This window comes from Hippoglossus stenolepis, chromosome 3, assembly GCF_022539355.2.
Source record: "Hippoglossus stenolepis isolate QCI-W04-F060 chromosome 3, HSTE1.2, whole genome shotgun sequence".
Taxonomy (NCBI): domain Eukaryota; kingdom Metazoa; phylum Chordata; class Actinopteri; order Pleuronectiformes; family Pleuronectidae; genus Hippoglossus; species Hippoglossus stenolepis.
In genome coordinates this window covers 4,615,682-4,634,872 of record NC_061485.1, presented here as the reverse complement: position 1 = coordinate 4,634,872, position 19,191 = coordinate 4,615,682, and the positions used below count along the sequence as shown (strand labels likewise).

Sequence of the window (19,191 nt, the reverse complement as noted above, 5' to 3'; positions counted from 1 at the left end):
CTTAACGAGTCGATAACCAGCGTCATGTGACCACTTAGCCTGACTGTGTTTGTCAGGTTAAGTTGAGCTGGATCTCAGAAAGATCTCCTGGACATGTTGAAGTGGCTTCGTAGTTCAGGCCTCAGTGTTTCCTCAGTGAAGCTGTGAGAGGAGAATGAGGACAGACGTCAGGATTGGACAGAGACACAGAGAGAGAACAGTCGGCCAATCAGACGAGCTGGAAGCTGCTTGTGATCAATTGATTGTTGTTTTCATGTGAACAGGAAATGAAGCTGGACCACAGCTGACAGCCTCACACGATGAACAGAGACGGTGTCGTCTTCATCTGATCTGAGACAGTTTGTTCTCTCACTTCATCAGTGAAGAACTGATTGTTGAGGAATTGTTGACCATCCTCACACAGTAAATCTGTTCAGCATGAAGAGAACAGCCCAACTCATTCCACAGATACTCCCTTCTCTCTACATTACATCAAATTTCATTTAGCTGACGCTTTTATCCAAAGCGACTTACAATAAGAGCCATGAGGGTACAAACCCAGAACAAGAATCAAGAAAGTACATTTTCTTCAAGAAAGCCAAACTACAAAGTGCTATAAGTAAGTGCCATTTAAGTCCTGCTAAATTGTTAGTTTAAACTTTTATTCATGGTGTAGTCAGAAGAGGTGTGTTTTTAGTTTGCTGCGGATGATGTATAGACTTTCTGCTGTCCTGAAACAGTCGTGATTTTGATGAGTGTTTAGCTCGCAGTGAGGGAGCAACAAGCCGATTGGCAGATGCAGAGCGGAGTGAACAGGCTGGGGTGTAAGGTTTGACCATGTCCTGGATGTAGACTGGACCCGATCCGAGCACGGTACGAAGGTGGTCAGCCACTGGTAACCAGTGAAGGGAGCGGAGGAGCGGAGTAGTGTGAGTGAATTTAGGTTAAAGACCAGTGGAGCTGCTGCATTCTGGATGAGCTGCAGAGGTCGGATGGCACTAGCAGGTAGACCTGCCAGGAGGGAGTTACAATAGTCTAGGCGTGAGATGACCAGAACCTGGACCAGAACCTGCACCAGAACCTGCGCCGCCTTCTGAGTGAGAAGGGGATGTATTCTCCTGATGTTGTGCAGCATGAATCTACAGGAACGTGTTGTTGCAGTAATGTTGGCTGTAAGGGAGAGTTTACTGTCGAGTGTACCACCCAGGTTCCTAGCAGTCTGGGGGGGGGGCTACCACGGAGTTGTCAAAGGTAATAGTCAGGTGATGGGTGGGAGGAGCCTTTCCCTGGAAGGAAAAGTAGTTCAGTATTGTCAAGGTTAATTTTCAGGTGGTGTGCGGACATCCACTGAGAGATGTCAGTCAGACAGGCAGAGATTCGTGCTGCTACCTGTGTTTCAGATTGGGGAAAAGAGAGGATTAGTTGGGTGTCATCAGCATGGCTATGGTAGGAAAAGCCATGTGAGTGAATGACAGAGCCGAGAGAGTTGGTGTAAAGAGAGAAAAGGAGGGGACCCAGGACGGAACCTTGAGGGACCCCAGTAGTGAAAGGACAAGGTTCGGACACAGGAGGCTTGATTAAAGATAGCTCGCTCGAGGGTTTTGGAAAGAAAGGGAAGAAGAGAGACAGGTCTGTAGTTGTTTACTTCAGACAGGTTGAGGGTGGGTTTCTTCAGGAGAGGGTTTTCTCTTGCCTCCTTCAGAGAGTTAGGGAAACAGCCAATTGACAGGGAAGTGTTGATAAGATGGGTGAGAAAAGGAAGAAGGTCAGGAGCAATAGACTGGAGAATGTGAGATGGGGTCAAGGGGGCAGGTGGTTGGGCGGGCGAAGGTTACCAAGGTAAGAACTAGATTGGGAGATGGGGGTGAAAGAGGAAAGCGAAGGGGATGAAGATGAAGTTGATGGAAATGCAATTATAGAAGGAGGATTAGAAAAAGAGGAGCGTATGTCATCTATCTTTTTCGCCATTTCCTTTCTGATGCGCCCATAGTGGCTCTGTCGGCACGCACCGAGTCAGACAACCATGGAGGTGGGGAGGACTTGCGGACCTGTCGTGACGTAAGAGGACAGAGAGAGTCAAGAGAGGAGGACAGAGTAGAAAGGAGTGTGTCTGTGGCAGAGTTAGGATGCATGAGTGAGAAAGAGTCAGTTGAAGGGAGGGCTGATAAAACAGAGGAGGCCAGAGAGGAGGGAGAGAGGGAGCGAATGTTGCGACGGACAGGTCCAGAGTCTGTTGATGTGGTAGGGTTGTCAGTTTGAGAGAGTGGGGGAGAGTAAGAGATAAGGAAGTGGTCAGAGACACGAAGTGGGGTTACAGTGAGGTTAGATGTTGAACAGTTTCTGGTGAAAATATAGTCAAGGTGGTTACCAGCTTTGTGAGTAGGAGGGGAAGGACTGAGTGAGAGAGCAAAGGAAGACAGTAAAAGTAATAGGTTTGATAACTTCTCTGTCTGGATGTTAAAGTCACCCAGAAGGATAAGTGGAGGGCCATTTTCTGGGAAGTTTGATAGGAGAACGTCTAATTCCTCTAAGAAATCTCCCAAAGAACCTGATGGACGGTAGAGAACAACAATGGTTAATTGTACTGGATGAGTAACTGTCACAGCATGGAATTCAAAAGACAGCGGGGTAAAAAGAGGAAGCAGGTAGAGAGAAAAACTCCATTTGGGGGAGATGAGTAAACCTGTACCACCACCCCTACCAGTGGGTCTGGGTGTGTGGGTGAAAGAGAAGGCAGAGGAGAGAGCAGCTGGGGTGGCTGTGTTGTCCGGTGTGATCCAAGTCTCAGTGAGAGCAAGGAAGTCAAGTGATTGCTGGGTAGCAAAGCCAGAGATGAAGTCTGCCTTGCAGGTAGCTGACGGGAAGTTCCATAGGCCCCCTGTGACAAGGTGTTGGGTATGTGTGGAATGGGTGGGATAGATAAGAGAGGAAAGGTTACGTAATGGTGTGAACGAGTGCTAGGCCTATAGTATCTACGAGTAGATATGCACACAGGCACGGAAAGTAAACACATATTCAAATGACAGGAAACAGAGCAGCGTTATACTCAGCCTCGGGGGTCAGGTTAGAGATAAAGGGCCAACTAGCAGTACATTGTAGGATCTACGCTCATGGACTTTCATATCTAATTCAGACGCCCAGACAGAGAAGCACCAACTCCAATTCTTAAGCGTATGACATCAGTGGCTAGCCGTAAAGGTTAGGTATGCATGCTTTAGTGGATGTGCTGTTGGGATGGGTGACGCAAGGTGAGGGAGATATACTGGGATGCTGTGGGAGACATCTTCAGACTTATGGGTGACAATTGATCATGATACTCTGTTAGCGTTGGTATATTGTTTCACCTTCTGGTCTCCTTGATGCATCAAGTCTACATTAAATTCTCCTGCATGAGACATCAGCTGCTGCCTGAGTTCTCCTTTCACCAGCTTCCAGAAAACTTCCATCCCACTGATCAGTTGGATCTTTGTCACAGCTCTGAGATCAGTGTGACTGAAGCCTGCACATCAGTGGCTCTCATCATCACCATGGTAACCAGGAGCTCTTTATACAGACCAGAACCTCTGGTGAGGTCCATCTGTCTCATCTGTTCACAGTTTGTCAGAAGCAGATGTTCATCAACACACAGTGAAACATGGCTTCACCTGTAACGGCAGTAAATCCACCTCTCAGGTGTCCACTCTGCACTGAATGCAATACGCTTCCGTATAATAGCTTAAAAAGAGTAAACATAAAAAAAAGGCCAGTTTGTATTCAATAATGACTAAAGTCCGTTTCAGTGCTGTCATCTCTTCTGTTTTTTCCCTCAGCCACGTACAGCGATCAACCGTCGGGTGAAAGGATGTGACGCATATTTTAGTTGACGAAATATTAAAACAAAAAGTGAGAGCAGGTCAGACTGGAGGCAAACACAGAAACTGAAGCTCAGTACAAACCAACTGCAGCTTCTGCTCTGATCAAGAAGCTGCAGGGCTGATCTCTGAGCAGCTGTGACCAGAGAAACTGGGTGTTTTCACTGTTTCCACTGTTAAGAAGCAGCTTCACGTGAACGAGCTCTAATCTCACTGGGTGTGTCTCTGAGTGAGCGAGAGGGGGCGGGGCCCCGGGGCCTGTGTGTCTGCTATCTGAGAGCACACACGCACACACACACACACACACACACACACACACACACATTCGCCCGCTCCTGGTATTTCATGATGGCCTGATACGATGATTTAAAAAATTAACGTGAACGTGACGTTCACTCACGTTCACGTTCATCATATGAAAACTGATTCGTTAAGTTCACCGTTCGTGAAAAATATGTGCGACACTGTACTGGGAGCCACTGCAGAGGGGCTGAAGAGCCGCATGCGGCTCCAGAGCTGCGGGTTGCGACCCTTGCTCTAAGCAGTACCCAAGGTCAGGTTAGAGATAAAGGGCCAACTCGCAGTACATTGTAGGATCTACGCTCATGGACTTTCATATCTAATTCAGACGCCCAGACAGAGAAGCACCAACTCCAATTCTTTTGCGTATGACATCAGTGGCTAGCCGTAAAGGTTAGGTATGCATGCTTTAGTGGATTCGCTGTTGGGATGGGTGACGCAAGGTGAGGGAGATATACTGGGATGCTGTGGGAGACATCTTCAGACTTATGGGTGACCATTGATCATGATACTCTGTTAGCGTTGGTATATTGTTTCACCTTCTGGTCTCCTTGATGCATCAAGTCTACATTAAATTCTCCTGCATGAGACATCAGCTGCTGCCTGAGTTCTCCTTTCACCAGCTTCCAGAAAACTTCCATCCCACTGATCAGTTGGATCTTTGTCACAGCTCTGAGATCAGTGTGACTGAAGCCTCTCATCATCACCATGGTAACCAGGAGCTCTTTATACAGACCAGAACCTCTGCTGAGGTCCATTTGTCTCATCTGGTCCCAGTTTGTCAGAAGTAGATGTTCATCAACACACAGTGAAACATGGCTTCACCTGTAACAGCAGTAAATCCACCTCTCAGGTGTCCACTCTGCACTTTGACATGCAGAGGAAACACACTTAGCTCTTAGCGTGTTCATTCCAACACGTGAACATGAAGCAGAGAGGAAGCTGCTCCACCTCTGAACAGGACTGAAGTCCCTGCTGCTCTTTCTACTGGATGTGCTGCATCACTGACTCTCAGCTGATGAAGTGAGTCTCTGTAAACACTAATGTCTTCTTCTCTCAACAGTTGGTGATCTTTGTGAAGGAGAGTGTGAAGAGGACAGTGTGTGTGGACGGAGGCTGAGCTGTGTCCTGAGGATCCAGAGGCTGAAGCAGCAGCAGCTTGTGTGTAGTCTCCAATCTACACAACCCCTAATCTGCATGTGTTTGTGAGATGAAGCCGGAGCACCTGGAGAAAACATGGGGAGAACGTGCAGACTCCACACAGGAAGACCCCATCTGCACCGGATTCAAACCAGCAACCTTCTTGCCCCGATTGTGTTTATTCACATGCAGAATATGTTTATTGAAATGACACAACACAAGCAGAATATATAAACCCTCTCTAAAGAGTCACATACAGTGTATTTTAGTTTGCCTTTATTATTTTCCACCTTTGTCCCTCAGTATGTCTCCATGTGTGTAGAACCACATTCTGTGTATATGTTTGTTTGTTTATGAACTTAAAGTTCCTGGATTCACGTCACAAATTGATTTAGTTCGACACAAAGTTCAACACATTTAAATCACTTTGATTTAAAATCAGAGTTTTGTCTTTGACACAAAAGATCAGGTTTAGTTCAGGCCAGGTTTAAGTTTAGGTTAGTTTAACCATTACATCAAACATTTCATCAGCCTGAATCAACACTGATTCATTAAAAACATTAAAATAATTATCGACCAGAATCCACAACTTCAAATGTACGTCTTTACACATTTCATATTCTCAAGATGGACATTGTTTTTAAAGTGTTTGTGAAATCCAAAACATTGCCACCGAGAGTAACACACAACATAATTAAATGTGCCGTAGAAAATTAAATATATGAACAGATGAAATATTGCAAATCAAACAGCGAGTTCAGTAAAATCTCAACACTTTGCTTGTTGAACAATAATTACTCATGATTTCATTGAAATTTGATTCACCTTTAATTAGCATCTGTCCTGCATATAATACAATTAAAGTGGTTGTACTGAACTTCATTTTATGTGTTTGTAAACAAAACAACTCAAATGAATCCCATTCCAAGATTACATTTGAAAAAAGGATTTCAAACTCACCTTAAAGTTGAACATCGGAGTGAAGTCAGTGAAAGAAGTTGGAAATTCTGATCTGCCAGTTTGTGCTTCCTCAGTTGAAAGAGTCAAAGTTAGCTCCTTTTCCCAAAGGCTGCTGAGAGCTAATTAATCGTGTTGGCATGTGATCGTGGACAGTGGTAGTGGACCATGGTCCTGTTGGCAGCTGAAGTGGATCCTGATGGCGGCAGAGGATCATGACGATGGATTGTGGAATATGGTGGCATGTGATCGTGGTGGCTGCTGACCGTGGACTATGATTACAACAAGACTGCTTGATGTACAATATGTCTCCTCAGATACTCGACCTTTACTGACAATAATCCATCAATTCATTGACCTTCCATTATGCTACAAACTGTTTATTCTAATCAATGCTGTAAATAATCTGATCTTTCTGATGTTCTCTGTTACACGTGACATCTATTGCACGTCTGTCCGTCCTGGGAGAGGGATCCTCACGTGTGTCTCTGAGGTTTCTACCTTCTTTTTACCCTGTTAAAAGGTTTCTTTAGTAGTTTTTCCTGACTCTTGTTGAGGGTTAAGAACAGAGGATGTCACACCTTGTTAAACTCTATGAGACAAATTGTGATTGTGAATATGTGCTATACAAATAAAGTTTGATTGATTGATCCCTCTCACACGATGTCTGATTCATGGTCGACCATCACAATCCACGATGTGGCCGCAGCCTCGGCTCTGGATCTGTGGACGATAAGGCAAAGGGACTCTGGGGAAGAAGTCAAGTCAGTAACATGTATTAATGAGATATTCATTTCTTTGATGTGATGAGGAGTGAGAAGAGGAAGAGAAGCTCCGTGTGTCATGTGTCCCCCGACATTCTAAACCTATAGCAGCAGAACTAAGAGCAGGTCCAAGACGAGCCTGGACCGACTCTCACAGTTTGCTAAAACCTCCGGGTCCAGGGTAGATTTTTTGAGAAGCGGTTTGATTACAGCTAGTTTAAAGGACTGTGGTACAGATCCTGATGATAATGACAGATTGATTGTGTTCAGTAACGTACTATCAATTAGGGGCAGAATTAATTTAAGTACTTTTGTAGGACTGGGATCTAAGATACAAGTTGTTGGTTTCGAAGATGAGATTATTTTGATCAGCTGATCAAGGCTGATCAGAGAGAAGCTGTCTAAATAATTGGTAAGATTCTCAGCTGTTTCTGAGATTTATATTCTTGATGGTGTATTAGTGCCGACTGGGGGCAGATGGTGGTTGATATTATTTCTTAGAATTTTATCATTAAAGGTCATAAAGATATTGTTATTCAGGGATGGAGGGATACTGGGTTGGGTGGAGGTGTGACTCTGTCAGCTACAGAGCTGAAGAGAAACCTGGGGTTGTTTTTATTTTCTTCTATTAATGTGGATTAGTAGGCAGCTGTTGCTTTGTGGAGCCTTCTTATTAACTTTAACGCTATTTTTCCAGGCTAAGTGATTTTCAGCACAGTTGATGGAGCGCCACTTCCTTTCTAGTTTTCTTGACGCTTGTTTTAATTCATGTGTGTTGGAATTATACCAGGGAGCAAATTTACTATGTTCTACACGCTTCTTCTTTAGAGGCGCTGTGGAGTCTAATGTAAATCGTAATGACTTGACTGAGCTATCAACAAGATGGTCAATCTCAGTGGAATTTGGGTTTTTAAAGAATTCGTTGGTTAAATCGAAGGATAATACGGGATAATGAGAAATTGAAGGTTGTTAAATTATGGTCTGATAGGATTATGTGGAAGTACTATAGGTCAAGTGTGTGGTTACAGCAATGAGTAGGTAGGTGTACACACTGACTGAAACCAATTGAGTCTAGTACTGAAATAAATGCTACGCTAAGGCATCATTATTATGTCAACATGAATATTAAAGTCACCGATAATAATAATTTTATTTGTTTTAAAGTTTGATAAAAACTCAGGGAATTCCGTTAAAAATTCAGAATAAGCCCCCGGAGCTCGTTAAACTACAGCAAATATGATTGGCTGTTGGTATTTCTTGGATTGGTGTGGAAGACTAAGAACAAGACTTTCAAATGAGTTGTAGCTTAGTTCAGGTTTAGGATGAATCGATAGACTGGAGTTAAAAACAGCAGCAACTCCACCTCCTCGGCCAAAGTGTCAGGAACGTGTGTATTTACATGACTGGGGGGGTAGATTCATTTAGGCTGACATATTCATCAGGATGCAGCCAGGTTTCAGTGAGGGACAATAAATCAATGTTGTGATCTTTTTTACTAAAATAGCCTTCGATGACAGTGATCTTATGTTTAAAAGTCCACATTTAAAAGTCTTTGTTTGTTGTGTTGTTGCAGAGGTTGTGTTAATTTGTATTACTTTTTTTTGTGTGGAATTCTCCCTCTGTTATTGTTGATTTAAATAATGTAATGGGACGGGGGACAGACACAGTCTCTATGGGGTTGTGGTTGTGTGACTGGTCCAGAGGGAGCGCAGAGAAGTGTGTAGCACTGCAGCTCTGCGTCCTGGTCCCACCTCTGGGTCGTCATTTTATACACTGGGTAATATTCCTAGATAAGAGAGCTGCTCCATCCCAAGTGGGAGGAACGCGTCTCTCCCAACAAGACCAGGTTTCCTCCAAAGAGTTTGCCAGTTGTCTACAAAGCCCGGAACCGTTTACAGGACAGCACCTGGACAGACAGCGGGTAAAAGACAACATGCGGCTAAACATCACCGGTCGTGTTCGGAAGAGGTCCAGAGGAAACTAGAGTCCGACATCGTTTTTGCAAAAGCACACACGGACTCCACATTAACTTCAGTGAGCTCCGACATACGAAGCCGGGAGTCGTTGCTGCCGACGTGAATTACGACCTGACTGTATTTAACCAGCGGAATAACCAGAGTTTGCTTCTCAATGACGCAGCCGTTGAGCAGAGAGAATCTGTTTGAACCGTGAGCTGGTGGCTCTTTAATCGTGGGCTTTTTAAAGATAGCACGATGCCCCCTCCGGGCAGTCACCCAGCCGCCCCGGGCTCCCGAGGGACAAGTCGGGGGACAAGTCGAGGGACTGCGAGCGGAGGCTCAGCTACTTGTCCTGTTTGTCAAAGACAGATTGTCCACGTTCCCTCCTACACGACACTGCTACGGCAACCATACCTGAACACATCAACATGGTGATGGGTTTATCTTCATATTGGATGTAAATATATGACTTTAATGTTAAAACACACACACGCACGCACGCACGCACACACACACACACACAACACACACACACACACACACACACACACGTGGTGGATGTGTCATTTTCTAGTGTTGTTTGCAGGGGTTAAATTATCGGTGACGTCTGCGGTCTGTTGCTTTGGTCTTTGGGTTGTTATCACACTGGTGTTCCGGGTTTGGACAGTAGGGGGGGCTCGTTCATTACACTTTGGTCTTTTCCCCTTTTTTAGGTGCGTAACACACACGCCCACACACACACAGTCATGTGATTTCCAGTAACTGCAGAGCGCAGGAGAAGCGAAAGTGAAAGTGTTCAGTCTTAGTTCGAACAACAAGGAGGAGACGGAGGAGACGTGAAGTCTGAGGCTGGTGAGTGTTCAGCAACATTTATATTATTCATTCATATTATTTTACTGTCACAGACTCTGAGTCAGTTTTCTACTCGTGGACTTTAGAGAGAAGAAGAGTCAGGATGAACTTCTGTCAGTCAATCAACAGTTTGACTCAACGCTGTGATTGGCTGAGTCCAACACATTAAACCTACAACTGTCTCAGGTTACCGTGACAACAGGGAAACAGTGTAGGAGCGTTGACTCTGTTATATTTGAAGAAACACTGAATTTACGTACCTGGCTTCATTGTGTGTGTTGGAGCTCACAGTCAGTGTCAGTGTTTTTCCTCTCAGACTGAAGATGAGTGGTTATGAGGAGGAAGAGGAGGACAGAGCAGAGTCTCCAGGGTTCAGCTGTGTGTCTCTGAAGAGTGACCAGTCCAAAGGAGAGCCTCTAAACTTCAGTACTGAACCTGGACCCTCACACACAAAGTAAGAGACCTGCTACAAACATGTGAACCTCCAAACTGAATCCTCAGAGAATGAACCAGTGAATGATGTGTTCTGAATAAAAACATGTTTGTGTTTGCAGAGGTCAGGACCACAGACTGAGAGCAGAGTCTCCAGGGTCCAGCTGTGTGTCTCTGAAGAGTGACCAGTCCAAAGGAGAGCCTCCAAACTTCAGTCCTGAACCTGGACCCTCACACACAGAGTAAGAGACTGTTTCTACTGTGAACTGCTCTGAAGAGGATTTAGTTTCCTCTAGTGTGGCCCCTGCATTAGGACACAGCTTCATTGAAGTTGGTGACTAATTTCTCAGAATCACTCAAAGAGCTCAGACCTCCACCAAGAACCAACACGCTCCTTATGAAACCACTTTGGAATTCACTAGAGACTCATTTTTATTTGGATCTGCACCAAATTCCACACACTGGTAAACATCAGTCCTCTGAACGTGTCTGTGAAAGAGGACCCCCCCCGATCTGGTTCACAAACCACAACCTTCCACCAAGTTTACTGGTAATCTGTTGTTTTTTATAATCCCACTAACGAACCAACCAACACAGAAACATACTGGGTGAAAACAAAACCTCCTTGACAGAAGTAATGACAACCTGTGACTGTGACATGTGAGTTACCAGGAAATGTCTTCACAGAGAGAGGAAGAGGAGTCATGTTTCTGAGGAGGAGCAGTCGTCCTGCTGTGCTTCGTGTCAGGACGTCCTGAAGGATCCAGTCTCCACCAGCTGTGGACACTGGTTCTGCAGACAGTGCATCACCTCATACTGGGACCAGTCTGGTTCTTCCGGAGACTCCTCCTGTCCCCAGTGTGGAAAAAGATCCCGAACAGGAGCTGGAGCTCAGACAGCCGGTCAGAGCAGCACTGTACATGTGTCTGCTGATGTCTTCACTTCTGACATCAGCACATGTTGTTTTATTTTGTTCCTTCATACAGCATCAACATTTAACATCGTTATAAAACCACAGAGTTAAAAAGCTTTTATTTTCTGTAGTTTTTCTGTATCTGATGAAAACAATCAGCAGATTCTCAGATTCTCTGTCTCTGACATTGTTTCTTGTCTTTCAGCAGATCGTGGTCTGCAGGAGGTTTTAGATGAACATAAGCTCAGTCTGAGGAGGAGATGTGAACATGTGACTGAAGGAACTGATGAAACAGGAAGTAGAACCCTCCTCAACAGGATCTACACTGAGCTCTACATCACAGAGGGACAGAGTGAAGAGGTTAATACTCAACATGAGGTGAGGCAGCTTGAGACGGCTTCCAAGATGAAGAGCCTCCACGACACTCCCATCAAGTGCCACGACATCTTTAAAGCCTCAACTGACCAGCAGAGCAGCATCAGAGTCGTCCTGACCAACGGCGTCGCTGGCGTTGGAAAAACCTTCTCGGTGCAGAAGTTCACTCTGGACTGGGCAGAGAGGTTTAAAAACCAAGATGTGGGTCTGCTGACTGTGCTTTCGTTCAGGGAGCTGAACCTGGTGAAAGACCAGCAGCACAGTCTTCTCACGCTGCTCCGTGTTTTCCATCCAGCGTTACAGAAGCTCACGGCAGAGACGCTCGCTGTCTGTAAACCTTTGTTCATCTTTGACGGCCTGGATGAAAGCAGACTTTCTCTGGACTTCAACCACAGGAAGGTTGTGTCAGTCACACAGAGGTCATCAGTCAACGTGCTGCTGACAAACCTCATCCAGGGGAATCTGCTTCCCTCGGCTCTCGTCTGGATAACCTCCAGACCTGCGGCGGCCAATCAGATCCCTCCTACATGTGTTGACAGGGTCACAGAAGTACGAGGCTTCACTGACGCCCAGAAGGAGGAGTACTTCAGGAGGAGATTCAGTGATGAAGAGCTGTGCAGCAGAATCATCTCACACATCAAGACGTCCAGGAGCCTCCACATCATGTGTCAAATCCCAGTCTTCTGCTGGATCAGTGCTACAGTTCTGGAGCACATGTTGACCACAGACCAGAGAGGAGAGCTGCCCAAGACCCTGACTGACCTGTACTCACACTTCCTGCTGGTTCAGACAAAGAGGAAGAACAACAAGTACGGTGAGGGACATGAGACGACTCCACAGCAGCTGACGGAGGCTGACAGGGACGTTCTCCTGAAGCTGGGGAGGCTGGCGCTTAAACATCTGAGGGAAGGAAACATCATGTTCTACCAAGAAGACCTGGAGCGGTGTGGTCTTAATGTCCCAGAGGCCTCGGTGTACTCAGGAGTTTGTACTGAGATCTTCAGAAGAGAGTGTGTGATCTTCCAGAAATCAGTCTACTGCTTTGTTCATCTGAGCGTTCAGGAGTTCCTGGCTGCAGTCTACATGTTCCACTGTTACACCAAGAGGAACACAGAAGAACTCAACAACTTCTTGGGAACATATAGGAACACATGGAGTAAAGTCTCCCTTGATGACCTCCTGAAGAGAACCATGGAGAAATCCCTCACCAGTACAAATGGTCATCTGGACCTGTTTGTCCGCTTCCTTCACGGCCTCAGTCTGGAGTCCAACCAGAGAGTCTTAGGAGGCCTCCTGGGTCTGACAGGGAACAATCCAGAGATCATCCAGAGAGTCATCAACAACCTGAAGGAGATGGACAGTGTTAATATTTCTCCTGACAGAAGCATCAACATCTTCCACTGTCTGACTGAGATGAACGACCACTCAGTTCATCAGCAGATGCAACAGTTCCTGACGTCAGAGAACAAATCAGAGGAGAAACTCTCTGTCATCCACTGCTCAGCTCTGGCCTACATGCTGCAGATGTCAGAGGAGGTTCTGGATGAGTTGGACCTGGAGAAGTTCAACACATCAGACCAGGGTCGACGGAGACTGATCCCAGCTGTGAGGAACTGCAGGAAGGCTCTGTGAGTCCAGACATGATCAGTAACATGTTCAATCAGTGTAGATGAGTCGTTCTTCAAATACACTCAGTGTTAAATGATTCTCATTGTTCTGGACAGCATGGTGTTGCAATGGTCAACACTGTTAGTGCAGCCTTTCTGTGAGGAGGAGGTTCTCCTTGTGTCTGCAGGGTTTTCTCTGGGTTCTCCAGCTTCCTCCTCAAACCCAAAGATGTACATATGGGAACAACTAGATCAGATGTGGAGAGTGAAATCCAATGTGATCACTGTGCTGGAGTTTGAGGGTTCAGACATACGACCATGTGGGGTGCAAGGGAGATTATTGTATATACTGTATATATTCATATATATATATATATATATATATATATATATATATTATATATATATATATATATATATATATATATATATATTCACATATATATATATATATATATGAGCAAACAGCTAGCACAGTGTGAGGAGACGATCACTGAATAAGTGTTTTGGATTAGAATCACTGACTGTTCCTTTAAACTGAAGAAGCAGGAAATATAGTTTATTCTTCTTTCTTGTCAAACTAGAATTCCCAGCCTGCGTTTGTACGCCACCACCAACCAGTGCAGTGTCCGTCCCTCCAGGTTCCTGACATGTTGCATTCACAATAATGAGGTCACTGTAACCTTTGACCTTTGACCACTGAAACCTAATCAGTTTATCTTTGAGTCAAAATGTGAAGAAATCCCCTAAAGACAGACTTGAGATATTATGTTCAAGAGGCCATGAACATGTTTTGTGACCTTGTCCTTTGACCTCTGACCACCTGAATCTAATGAGTTCCTCTGTTAGTCTGAATGAATTGTACCAAATTTGAAAGGATTCTCTTGAGGCTCTGATTTAATTCTCACAGATTTGATATTTTCTTTAATTACAGACTCCGTGGATGTGGACTCTCAGAGACTCAGTGTGAAGTCGTGGCCTCAGCTCTGAAGTCAGACCCCTCACATCTGAGAGAACTGGATCTGAGTTTCAACGACCTGAAGGAGTCAGGAGTGAAGCTGCTGTGTTCTGGACTGGAGAGTCCAAACTGTCGACTGGAGACTCTGAGGTCCTTAAATCCTTGTTCACTTTTCCAACTTTCTTTCTTATTCGGTCATTATTTATTTGAATTGTCTCAGTTCTGCTCTGCTCACTGTCCCTCAGTCATCTGTCACTCACCCAGCCTGTCAGTCACGTCCACCTCATCAACTCCATTCACCTGCACTCACCTGCTCCTGATCACTAAGAAAGTGTCAGTAAATAACATGTGGACTGAGGCCGAGCACTCGTCCTCCTCAGGTTTTCAAAATAAGACACATTCTTATTGAAACACGTTGGACAGTTGATAAGTATAGAAACAAACAGGAAGTGACTGTCAGGAGCCATCCCTACTTTAAACAGTGTTTAATTACACAAACCTGCTCAGTGACCAAACACAGAGAAGAAGGTGATAAATTAAACAATGGTCCAACATGTCTGATATTTATCTTCAGGTCACAAACTAGACTGAGGTCAGCAGCATGTTGAGAGTCTGTGTTGACATGATGACGATCCACAACAACAGGAGGACACATTCTAATATTCATATTTCTTTATCCAGGTTGAAGAGCTGCAGACTGTCAGAGATCAGCTGTTCTTCTCTGGCTTCAGCTCTGAGGTCAAATCCCTCACATCTGAGAAAACTGGATCTGAGTGACAACGAGCTGCAGGATTCAGCAGTGAAGCTGCTGTGTTCTGGACTGGAGAGTCCAAACTGTCAACTGGAGACTCTGAGGTCCTTAAATCCTTGTTCACTTTTCAGACTTTCTTTCTTATTCGGTCATTATTTATTTGAATTGTCTCAGTTCTGCTCTGCTCACTGTCCCTCAGTCATCTGTCACTCACCCAGCCTGTCAGTCACGTCCACCTCATCAACTCCATTCACCTGCACTCACCTGCTCCTGATCACTAAGAAAGTGTCAGTAAATAACATGTGGACTGAGGCCGAGCACTCGTCCTCCTCAGGTTTTCAAAATAAGACACATTCTTATTGAAACACGTTGGACAGTTGATAAGTATAGAAACAAACAGGAAGTGACTGTCAGGAGCCATCCCTACTTTAAACAGTGTTTAATTACACAAACCTGCTCAGTGACCAAACACAGAGAGGAAGCTGATAAATGAAACAATGGTCCAACATGTCTGATCTGATATTTATCTTCAGGTCACAGACTGGACTGAGGTCAGCAGCATGTTGAGAGTCTGTGTTGACATGATGACGATCCACAACAACAGGAGGACACATTCAAATATTCATATTTCTTTATCCAGGTTTAGGAGCTGCTGTCTGTCAGAGATCAGCTGTTCTTCTCTGGCTTCAGCTCTGAGGTCAAACCCCTCTCATCTGAGAGAACTGGATCTGACTGACAACAACGACCTGCAGGACTCAGGAGTGAAGGAGCTGTGTGGTTTTCTACAGAGTCCAACCTGTCGACTGGAGACTCTGAGGTCAGTTCACTGACTGACTTTTGTAGATCTCATATCTATAAAACAGCATTTAAACACAATTTATCTCCTCTAATTCTAATTTAACATAATTCCTCTTCATACATAACTTGAATCCATTCATTAATTAATCTGTGACATTTTAAATATTCAGCTACTTGTTAAAACACTGAGTTTAGTTCTGGATTTCCTAAACTGATCTGCAGGACAGAGACCGGGTCCAAATAATCTATTTTTACTGAATCAGGACTCGTTTTTAGTCCAACATGTCTGATTTCATATTTATCTTCCATGTTATGAGTCTGTGCTGACATGGATATTTGTTTGTTATTTTCACACATGAACTCAGTTTAATTTACAGTTAAGTTTTATTCTTTATCCAGGTTGGATCACTGCAGACTGTCAGAGATCAGCTGTTCTTCTCTGGCTTCAGCTCTGAGGTCAAACCCCTCTCATCTGAGAAAACTGGATCTGAGGGGAAACGACCTGCAGGACTCAGGAGTGAAGGAGCTGCTTGATCTACAGCAGAGTCCAACCTGTCGACTGGAGACTGTGAGGTCAGTAGATGGTTGGAGTCAGTCTACGCTGCTTTCATCAGTATTTTACTAAACACAGTCAGTATCACAGTACAGATCCAGGGTCTGTGCTACCAAGCAGGATTTGTGGTTATCAGGTTAACTTCAGGTTTAGTTTTTTCAGTCCTACGAAGCTCGTCCACTTCTTAACGAGGTAGATCACCATGGTAACTTCTGATGAACGGCTAACCTGCTCCAGGTTAAGTTGGAGATCAACCCGTATAAAAGCTCCGCCCACTGACCACAGTGACTCTACACTGTTGTGTGGTGCACACTCTCCTTAAAGGGAAGGATAAGGGAAGTTTAAATCAACGTCTGGTTGGTTCAGTTGATCTCTAACTCACCCAGAACATCTCAATCTCTCCAGACTCATCCTGTCACCAAAACACCAGATGCACTCAGTCAGCTTCCTGAAGATAGGTCCATGTGTTTCTATTGAGTAGTGATGTCAGAGGTTTCACCACAGTGTGTGTCCTCAGAGTCAGTGTGTGTCCTCAGTCAGTGAGACAGTATGTGTCCTCAGAGTCAGTGAGACAGTGTGTGTCCTCAGAGTCAGTGAGACAGTGTGTGTCCTCAGAGACAGTGAGACAGTGTGTGTCCTCAGAGTCAGTGAGACAGTGTGTGCCACATCCTGGGATTCAAACGTTTCTCATCAAGAATCTTCTTCTCTTCCACTCGTCTTGTTAGTAAACAACAGATTCAGATCTCGTGGCTTCGAGTTATTTATCTCGTTCACTCACGTTATTATGTCGTGGTCACGTAATATATTTTCTTCCAAATGCCACCAGGGGGCGCTGTAACTTACACGTTGACACAATCCCAGATGTTTTAGCAGCTGTTCTTCCTGCATTTAGCAGCTGTGACTGAGTTTATTTTATTCTGGATCATGTGTTTGTTCTCCTCTGATTTTTATGATAGAACAGTTTGATCCTGGTTGTGAAATATGAGGCTCTGCTGTCAGTCAAACTGTCCATGTCTGTGATTGGTCACACACAGTAAACCCCGCCCCTTTCATGTGCACGCTCAGATCTCGATGAGGAAAACCTGAGTTAACTTAACGAGTTGATAACCAGCGTCATGTGACCACTTAGCCTGACTGTGTTTGTCAGGTTAAGTTGAGCTGGATCTCAGAAAGATCTCCTGGACATGTTGAAGTGGCTTCGTAGTTCAGGCCTCAGTGTTTCCTCAGTGAAGCTGTGAGAGGAGAATGAGGACAGACGTCAGGATTGGACAGAGACACAGAGAGACAACAGTCGTCCAATCAGACGAGCCACAAGCTGCTTGGGATCATTTGATTGAGTTGACGTGAAGACGACAGTCGTTGTTGTTTTCATGTGAACAGGAAATGAAGCTGGACCACAGCTGACAGCCTCACACGATGAACAGAGACGGGGTCGTCTTCATCTGATCTGAGACAGTTTGATCTCTCACTTCGTCAGTGAAGAACTGATCAGGTGGATCTTTGTCACAGCTCTGAGATCAGTGTGACTGAAGCCTCTCCTCATCACCATGGTAACCAGGAGCTCTTTATACAGAGCAGAACCTCTGCTGAGGTCCATCTGTCTCATCTGGTCCCAGTTTGTCAGAAGCAGATGTTCATCAACACACAGTGAAACATGGCTTCACCTGTAACAGCAGTAAATCCACCTCTCAGGTGTCCACTCTGCACTTTGACATGCAGAGGAAACACACTTAGCTCTTAGCGTGTTCATTCCAACACGTGAACATGAAGCAGAGAGGAAGCTGCTCCACCTCTGAACAGGACTGAAGTCCCTGCTGCTCTTTCTACTGGATGTGCTGCATCACTGACTCTCAGCTGATGAAGTGAGTCTCTGTAAACACTGATGTCTTCTTCTCTCAACAGATTGTGATCTTTGTGAAGGAGAGTGTGAAGAGGACAGTGTGTGTGGACGGAGGCTGAGCTGTGTCCTGAGGATCCAGAGGCTGAAGCAGCAGCAGCTTGTGTGTAGTCTCCAATCTACACAACCCCTAATCTGCATGTGTTTGTGAGATGAAGCCGGAGCACCTGTTTAAAACACGGGGAGAACGTGCAGCCTCCACACAGGAAGACCCCATCTGAACCGGATTCAAACCAGCAACCTTCTTGCCCCGATTGTGTTTATCGCCATGAGGAATGTGTTTATTGAAATGACACAACACAAGCAGAATATATAAACACTCTGATCAAGGCTGATCAGAGAGAAGTTGTCTAAATAATTGATAAGATTCTCAGCTGTTTCTGATATTTCTATTCTTGATGGTGTATTAGTGCCGACTGGGGGCAGATGGTGGTTGATATTATTTATAATTGTTAGAATTTTATCATTAAAGATATTGTTATTCAGGGATGGAGGGATACTGGGTTGGGTGGAGGTGTGACTCTGTCAGCTACAGAGCTGAAGAGAAACCTGGGGTTGTTTTTATTTTCTTATATTAATGTGGATTAGTAGGCAGCTCTTGCTTTGTGGAGCCTTCTTATTAACATTAACACTATTTTTCCAGGCTAGGTGATTTTCAGCACAGTTGATGGAGCGCCACTTCCTTTAGTTTTCTTGACGCTTGTTTTAATTCATGTGTGTTGGAATTATACCAGGGAGCTAATTTACTATGTTCTACATGCTTCTTCTTTAGAGGCGCTGTGGAGTCTAATGTAAATCGTAATGACTTTACTGAGCTATCGACAAGATAGTCAATCTCAGTGGAGCTCGGGTTCTTAAAGAATTCGTTGGTTATATCGAGGGATAATATGGGTTTAAATGTAATTGGAATTATTTCCTTAAATTTAGTTACAGCACTATCAGGTAGACATCTAGAAAATGAGTTTTTTATTAATGGCCTATATTCTGATGAGAAATCCAAGGTTATTAAATTGTGGTCAATAGAATCTGTTGTACTAGCTCATAACGTGTCACTGCTTTTATGGAAAAAAATAAAATTATTTGATTGCCAATTATTGATTTCATGA

General features: G+C 44.6%; 1 protein-coding gene and 1 long non-coding RNA gene across 2 annotated transcripts; both read left to right on the top strand.

Annotated features, from left to right (window-relative positions):
* Positions 1-11,446: 11,446 nt before the first annotated feature.
* On the top strand, positions 11,447-13,475 carry LOC124851570 (NLR family CARD domain-containing protein 3-like; the record flags this gene model as incomplete). Its single annotated transcript, XM_047339426.1, has 1 exon — positions 11,447-13,475. A coding segment is annotated over one exon (1,707 nt), but the record flags the coding sequence as incomplete, so codon positions are not given.
* Positions 13,476-16,146: 2,671 nt separating this feature from the next.
* LOC118104996 lies at positions 16,147-19,176 on the top strand. The gene is made up of 2 exons (XR_004695082.2): positions 16,147-16,208; positions 18,091-19,176. It is a non-coding gene; the product is annotated as an uncharacterized LOC118104996 (long non-coding RNA).
* Positions 19,177-19,191: the final 15 nt, after the last annotated feature.